Below are 7,750 nucleotides of genomic sequence, written 5' to 3'. Positions count from 1 at the left end.
AGGAGGAGGAGAACCAGAAGGAAATGGGAAATGAACAGCGAGAACAAAAGTATCTGTGGCTACAATTCAATGAAGAAAAGGTAAGTCCTGCACCATGGGAGGGGATATCCAGCACACCAATACCACATGGGAAACACTCCACTATCCACCATAGAGGCAGAGAAAGACCAGGGACTGTATGTTATCAGGCTACCAGTGAAGAGATATCCAGCACACCAATACCACATGGGAAACACTCCATTATCCACCACAGAGGCAGAGAAAGACCAGGGACTGTATGTTATCAGGCTACCAGTGAATGTGAAATCTGTGCCAATCGCAGCAGACGGGTTAAACCTTTATGGAGTATGTGGTGCTTTTCTTGAGGGCAAAGAGTCGTCTGTTTCCGTCTGTGGCTTTGGTCTTGGAGGAACCTGACTCGCCGCGCTCTTTGTAGCGGATCTTGCAGCTGGTGATGATCCCATTCTGGTGCTCGGCCAGCGGAGGCTCCCAGCAGATGATGAGGCTCTGAAGGAAAGGCCGTGTGAGGGAAAAAGTTATACGATAAATTATCAAAATACAATCTTAAAAAGTTTGAACATTGTGTGAGGCCATGAATGCTTCAACTTAACCCCCTGACTGTGGATTTCCTACCAGAAGACCTCACCAAGCTACAGGAATGGAACACAAACCGGCTGCTACAATTCAGTGGAGAAAACTGTAAAGTCCTGCAGCTTGGGAGGGGATATCCTGCGCACCAATGCCACATTGGATACACTCCACTATCCACCACAGAGCCAGGGAAAGACATGGGAGTAAATGTTTTCAGGCTACCAGTGAAGGCCAAATCCGTGCCAATCGCAGCAGACGGGTCAAATATAATGAATGTGCAAGGGTTAAAATACTGAAACAATGAATGTGCAACTTGTAGAGATGATGTGAAGGAAACGAACAGAGCAGAAAGCTATTTAAAAACGAGTTTCACAATGTATCTTTGCCTTGGAAGCCTTCCACAACTCACCCTTGAGCTGGCAGCCTCAACGCTCACATTCTGAGGCTCCTTTGAGGGCACGTCTGAGAAGGTTCTGGCAGTGACCTCCGGGGTGGCGTCTCCCCCGCCATTACTGTTGACGGCGGTGAGCCACACGCTGTGCTCAGTGAACTGGTCCAGGCCTTGGAGGTCATGTGACGTACCAGTGACCTTTACTTCGTGTTCTTCTGCTGACCCAACCTGAGGAGAAAACTACAAGGGAGACAATGGTTAAGATACACACTGGGACTTGTACAAACACACGGCTATGGTCACCCTCTACTCAAAGGAAGGTCACTAATGACACACAAGGATATGGGGAGACTTTTGTTAGGCAACAGAGACTCCACATTTAGCACACAGTTCTATAAGGCCGTCCACACCTGCGTATAGAACATGGTGTATCCCGTGATGGGCGTTTTGGCCAGTACGGGCGGCGACCAAGTGGCCTCCAGACTGGTGGGTGAGGTGGAGACAACTTTCAGACTCTGAGGCGGAGGGCAGGTCCAGGTCCGGCTTGGTGAACACCCGCACCTCGTGTATGGAGGCGCCCACCAGGCCGCCGGAGGTGTGGGCCGCCACCCGCACCATGTAGTTACTCCCGGGACTTAGGTCGCTGATCTGGGTCTTGTATTCATCCCGTCCCTCGCTGGAGGAGCTGCACTCACGTTCTGGACGCGTTCTCTGCAGTGAAGGGAGGAAAGTGATGTGTGAATTACTTACTTTTGATGAAATGTTGTATATGTACTCGCTAAAATGTTATTATTTCTTTATAATCACTGGAATGGCAGTTGGATAACTCTGTATTTGCTAAATACATCTTAACAGTAGTAGTATTGTGTTGAATTTTTTATGCAATAAATATTCCCAGGTTGTGTCCTTTGGTTCTGACATGAGTGATCCTTCCTGCTTGTAGAGGACTGAGTATCCCAGGAATAATTATTGTGAACAGCATAAAGACTAGTAGGCACAGTGACTGTCAAGGCCCACACCAAGAGAAGGCAAATGATGTAAACAAGCTGTGTCAACAATGAGCAGACATTCTAAGTATTGAAAACAAGGAGTAGTAGTAGTAGTGGTGTGCCTGAGCTGCCCCACTTACTGTGTCTGTGACCTGCCTTGTGCGTGGGTGGGGGCATGCTGCTCCTTCCTGGAGGTGAGCCCAGACAACGTATTATCAAAATACCACAACAAAATAGTCATTCTCGGGTAAATCACATTTTAGTGAGTCAGTAACTCTCAGCACCGGCTTTGATATCTCCAAACTTCAGGACAATCAAATATGAACACATTACTGGAGACGTGTGCTTTGCCCACAGTGTAATCTATGCATTTTATTCAGTCTTCAAGGAATAATAAACACAACAAAGGGTTATGCTTACAGCCATGCTAAGAAAATCACATGCATCAACATCAATAACTTGGGTAATGTACACTTTTTAAAACTGCAGCGTCTGTACCAGCGGCTGCAGCTGCCCGCCAGAAACATTGGAATACATTCAGTAACCTTGTAAATGTTTGCGTCTGGGCTTATTAGCAACCTGGAATTATCTGGACTAGTCACTGCCTGTGTCCAATGCAGACAACACTACATCAGTACTCATGAATGCAAACAAAGGGCTACAGTGTGAACAGTGTCTGCCCCGCACGGCACCGCTGCTTACTTGACTCAAGGACACACAGCTGGGCGTCCCCGGCGAGCTGTGCGCCACACACTGGTACATCCCGGTGTACTCCTGGCGCACCAGGCCAAGGATCTGCAGGTTGTTGCCGCTCACACTCTGCAGGGAGGCTTGGCATTACACACACCTAACACAACACAGCTGTGTTTTGTGTAGCTATTGACAGCCTTATATTTATCTCCACGCATAGAGCCTTATATCCCTTATCTACTGAAATCCCTTATGTATCTACTTAGAACCTTGTATCCCTTTTCCTTTACTTATCTCTTTAGAACCTTATGCATGGAACCTTATGGATTCTAATGTATCTCTTTACATACCTTATGCATCCATTTAGAGCAGTGGTTCTTAACCTTTTTACTTCCCCGCCCCTTCCAGGAAGTAGTCCTTCCTCCACGCCCCCTTGCATCTAGCAATAAAATTTCCTTACAGATGTTAAAGAAACTGGCAAGCCCTAAGTAGACTACAGGAAACTGAAGTAATGGCGATACTTTTGCATTTGTTCATAAACTTCTCAATATTAGCCCACGCTCTTGGTAAGAGAATAGCAAATATAATTAGAGAAATTCCTAGTTTTCCCCTAGGGCTCGCACCCCCCCTGGAAATTACTGTGCTCCCCCTCAGAGGGGTGCACCCCCCAGGTTAAGAACCACTGATTTAGGGCCTTACATTCCTTTCCCCTTATGTATGTATGTATGTATGTATGTATCCACCAATCTATCTATCTTATGAATCTACATATCTCTGTCCTTTTAAACCTGTAACAGCGATAAATTTCCACACCGCCACAGAAGTCCGGCTCACCTGAAGGTATTCCGTCTCCACCAGCAGCTCGCCGTTCTTGAGCCAGTGGAGCGAGGGCTCTGGCTGGCCGTACACGCTGCACTCCAGCTCCACGTTCTCCTTCTCATAGGCGAGAGCGTTGGCCGGCTGCCTCAGAAACCTCGGAGCAACTGTCACACAATTTTCAAGCTTTAGTAACTGAGAGAAACATGATGACTGAAGAACACTAAGATTTTTACTATGCCAAACTTTATACACTCAAACCGCAAAAATATTGCTAGTCTTTGTTATTCCATTTTCAACATTTTTACCACTCTAGTAACTGAGAGGAACTTAATGATTGACAAACACTTAAGATTTTTACAATGGCAAAATTTATCCACACAAATCACAAAAAAATATGCAGTCTTTGTTATATCACTGAAAACACTTTAGTACTGAGACAAACATCTAACCTAACCTAACTTAACGATAACTGGCAAATGCTAACCTTTCACAATGCCAAACTTTATATACTCAAACCACAAAGATATGAATAGTCTTTCTTATACCATTTTCAATACTAGTAACGGAGACAAACATATGATCATCATTTCCTGGATGCCTGCTCCTAGGAGCTCCCAGCAGGGGATGGCCATGGCAGAAGAGCTTCCATCTTTCTCTATCCAGACACTCCCTCCTTGCCTGCTCAAAGTTTCTCAAAGATCTTTCCCCCCTCTCCCCAACGTACTCTTGCACCCTATCCCTCCATTTCACTGGAGGTCGTCCTCTAGCATTCCCTCCCTCTATCTCACTCACATACACCCTTCTGGTCATCTTACTCTCCTCCATTCGCTCCATGTGGCCAAACCACTTTAAAGTCTGTCGCTTCACTTCTTCCACCACTCCACACTTCTTCCCTTCACCCCTGTGACACATTCCAAAATGCTCGTACACACTTTCATTACTCATTCCATCCATTCTACTCACACCACAAGCACTCCTCAAATAACTCATTTCCACTGCCTGCACTCTAGACCTCTGACTTTCATTCCAGGCCCACGTTTCATATGTGAGGGTTGGTACTATTATTGTATTTCTCAAATCCCTCTTTACCTCCATGCTCACACTTCTGCCATTCATGATTCGTCCCAAAGACCCTACCACCCTTCTTCCTTGCAATGCCCTTTCTCTTATCTCTCCCTCCATACCACCATGCTTACACATAACTGATCCAAGGTACTTAAACTCATTGACCTCCTCCATTTCTTCACCATTCAAAATTATTTTGCATTCTTTTTCACATTAAATTCTCACTCTATATGGGCATACAAAATCTACAACCTCACTTCTATTTCGCTCACAAACCATCACTTCACTTCTGTTGACATTTACTTTCAGCTTTCTCCTGTTACAGACACTATCAAAAACACTGACCAAATTTTGTAGGTCACTTTCATTTTCTGCAATGAGCACCGTGTCATCAGCAAACAGTATCGAATTCAGTACCCACTTCCTTCCCTCATCGAACAGTCTTACTCCATCTTCTCCAACTTTGCCCTTCATTTCTCTAATGACACCATCCATATAAATATTGAATAACCCTGGTGACATGACGCACCCTTGTCTTAAGCCCACTTTTATCTCAAAATGTTCACTTGTTTCTCCAGTAATTTTGACACATGCAGATGCATCATCATATAGAGAGACTGTATTAGCTCTAGCTTTTTCCATATTCATGAAGGCAGCGTATAGTTTCTTTCCTTTTACTATTATTTTTTCTACTTCCATCCTGAAGGCAAATATCTGATCCACACATCCCCTTCCCTTCCTGAAGCCTCCTTGTTCTTCACTGATTTTCTCTTCTGTAAGTCTTTGCACCCTCTCTATTATGATTTTTCCATATACCTTTCCGGGTATACTCAGGAGACCTATACCTCTATAGCTCCCACATTCCCCTCTCCTGCCCTTCGCCTTGTAAACTGGGACAGTGATGGCTTTCGTCCAGTCTGCTGCCCCCCCCCATGCTACTTCACATATCTTGACCATCCATTTCACGACTTCATCTCCTATGACAAACATATAATTCACAATCACTAAGATTTTTACCATGCCAAACTTTATTCACACAAAGCACAAGAGTTAACCAGCATCTTCATTCTTTCATCCCTTTCACTGGTAAACTCTGGAACAGCCATCATGTGTCTGTATTTCCTCCTGCCTATGACCTCTACACCCAATATTAACCTCTCATTTTTTTCTTTATAGGAGCAGTGCTTTATTGTTTTCATTGTTTTTTTGCCTTTGAACGCTTTCATTGCTGTAAAAAAATATATATGTCATAGTTTTGTCTCACCTTGGACCTGTATGTGGGCCACGGCGTCGAGCGAGTCCTCCCTGTTCTCCGCCCGGCACCTGTACGTCCCCTCGTCCTCCTCCTGCAGGCCATGGATGTGCAGGCTGCTGCTGCTGGTGCCGCAGAACAGTGTGTCCAGGTCCCTGTTCTCCGCCCGGCACCTGTACGTCCCCTCGTCCTCCTCCTGCAGGCCATGGATGTGCAGGCTGCTGCTGCTGGTGCCGCAGAACAGTGTGTCCAGGTCCCTGAGGAAAGGCAGAAAGGTACGGTAAGCAAGTGAGTTTTGTATCTAATTGCTGTTTGTCACAATTTTTCTTTTTTTACAGTAGAGGAAGCAGCTCAAGGGAAAAAATAAATACCAACAAAAACAGTCCATTACAATAAGCCTGCTGCAACACTTACCTTATATACAGCAATAACTGCAACACACACACACACACACACACACACACACACACACACACACACTAAAAAAAAAGTAATGGGTATATATTTATTTGATTCTGAAATCTCTCCCTCAGTCACTGTTATCCAAGCTCTCAAGACACATCAAAATACCCCTCTCAGTCATCATCATCATTTCATCGACGCCTGCTCCTAGGAGCTCCCAGCAGGGGATGGCGACGGCAGAAGAGCTTCCACCTTTCTCTATCCAGACACTCCCTCCTTGCCTGCTCAAAGTTTCTCAAAGATATTCCCCCCCTCTTCCTAACGTACTCTTGCACCCTATCCCTCCATTTCACTGGAGGTCGTCCTCTAGCATTCCCTCACTTTATCTCACTCACATACACCCTTCTGGTCATCTTACTCTCCTCCATTCGCTCCATGTGGCCAAACCACTTTAAGGTCTGTCGCTTCACTTCTTCCACCACTCCACACTTCTTCCCTTCACCCCTGTGACACATTCCAAAACGCTCGTACACACTTTCATTACTCATTCCATCCAATCTACTCATACCACAAGCACTCCTCAAATAAGTCATTTCCACTGCCTGCACTCTAGATCTCTGACTTTCATTCCAGGCCCACGTTTCATATGTGAGGGTTGGTACTATTATTGTATCTCTCAAATCCCTCTTTACCTCCATGCTCACACTTCTGCCATTCATGATTCGTCCCAAAGACCCTACCACCCTTCTTCCTTGCAATGCCCTTTCTCTTATCTCTCCCTCCGTACCACCATGCTTACACATAACTGATCCAAGGTACTTAAACTCATTGACCTTCACCATTTAATGCGGAAGATTACTTTACAGTTGATCGATCAAATAGAACAAGAAGAAATCACAATTTGAAGATAAGTGGTAAAAGATTCTCGTCACACGAAGCTAAACACTTCTTCTTCAATCGAGTTGTTAAGGTTGGAACTCTCTACCCTGTGATGTCGTTGATAGTACAACAGTTATGGCCTTCAATAATAGATTAGACAAGTGTTTTGAATCCAACCAGCAACTAAGATATTACTCATTGTCGTAATAACGTTAAGTTATTTCGAATACTGGTGTCCTTGTCCGCTTTTATCGCCCGGTTAGTGGTAGCAGTAATGGTAGTTCTTTCCTCTTTCCTACATAATTTCCATGCAGTTTTTCCATGCTGCATGGTTCTTTTTCATTTCCTGCCAGGTTTGGCTGGAGGGATGGGGGGGTGGGGAAGAGCCTTCGCCTTTGCTGTCCTTCATCTTCCACCTTTGATTAGATAGTTAGTGTAGCTTGTCACAAACAGCCTCGTAAGGACCAGCAGGTCTGCTGTTGTTTGTTCTTCCTTTGTGTCTTTGTGTTCTTCAAAATTCAAAATTATTTTGCATTCTTTTTCACATTCAATTCCACTCTATATGGGCATACAAAATCTACAACCTCACTTTTCAGAAACCATCACTTTACTTTTGTTGACATTTACTTTCAGCTTTCTCTTGCTCTTGTTACAGACACTGTCAAAAACAGT

The 7,750-nt window shown here is 44.8% G+C and overlaps 1 protein-coding gene across 4 annotated transcripts in view; it reads right to left on the bottom strand.

Annotated features, from left to right (window-relative positions):
* Positions 1 to 337: 337 nt before the first annotated feature.
* Positions 338 to 7,750, bottom strand: part of LOC126989212 (netrin receptor DCC-like) — a 38,774-nt gene continuing 31,361 nt past the window's right edge. For 3 of the 4 annotated variants that reach the window (XM_050847818.1, XM_050847817.1, XM_050847819.1), the window contains 6 exons: positions 5,810 to 6,054; positions 3,496 to 3,644; positions 2,674 to 2,790; positions 1,393 to 1,693; positions 1,001 to 1,222; positions 338 to 507 (listed from right to left, as the gene is read on the bottom strand). In XM_050847818.1, coding sequence (XP_050703775.1) covers positions 1,161 to 1,222; positions 1,393 to 1,693; positions 2,674 to 2,790; positions 3,496 to 3,644; positions 5,810 to 6,054 — 874 coding nt within the window. In that variant the 3' untranslated portion in view covers positions 338 to 507; positions 1,001 to 1,160. The remainder of the gene's footprint in view (positions 508 to 1,000; positions 1,223 to 1,392; positions 1,694 to 2,673; positions 2,791 to 3,495; positions 3,645 to 5,809; positions 6,055 to 7,750) is intronic. The other variant, XM_050847821.1, reaches the window with a different exon arrangement.

The sequence above is a fragment of the Eriocheir sinensis genome, unplaced genomic scaffold, assembly GCF_024679095.1.
Source record: "Eriocheir sinensis breed Jianghai 21 unplaced genomic scaffold, ASM2467909v1 Scaffold11, whole genome shotgun sequence".
NCBI classification, from domain to species: domain Eukaryota; kingdom Metazoa; phylum Arthropoda; class Malacostraca; order Decapoda; family Varunidae; genus Eriocheir; species Eriocheir sinensis.
The sequence above is the reverse complement of the archived record's forward strand: the minus strand, read 5'-3'. Positions and strand labels throughout refer to the sequence as shown.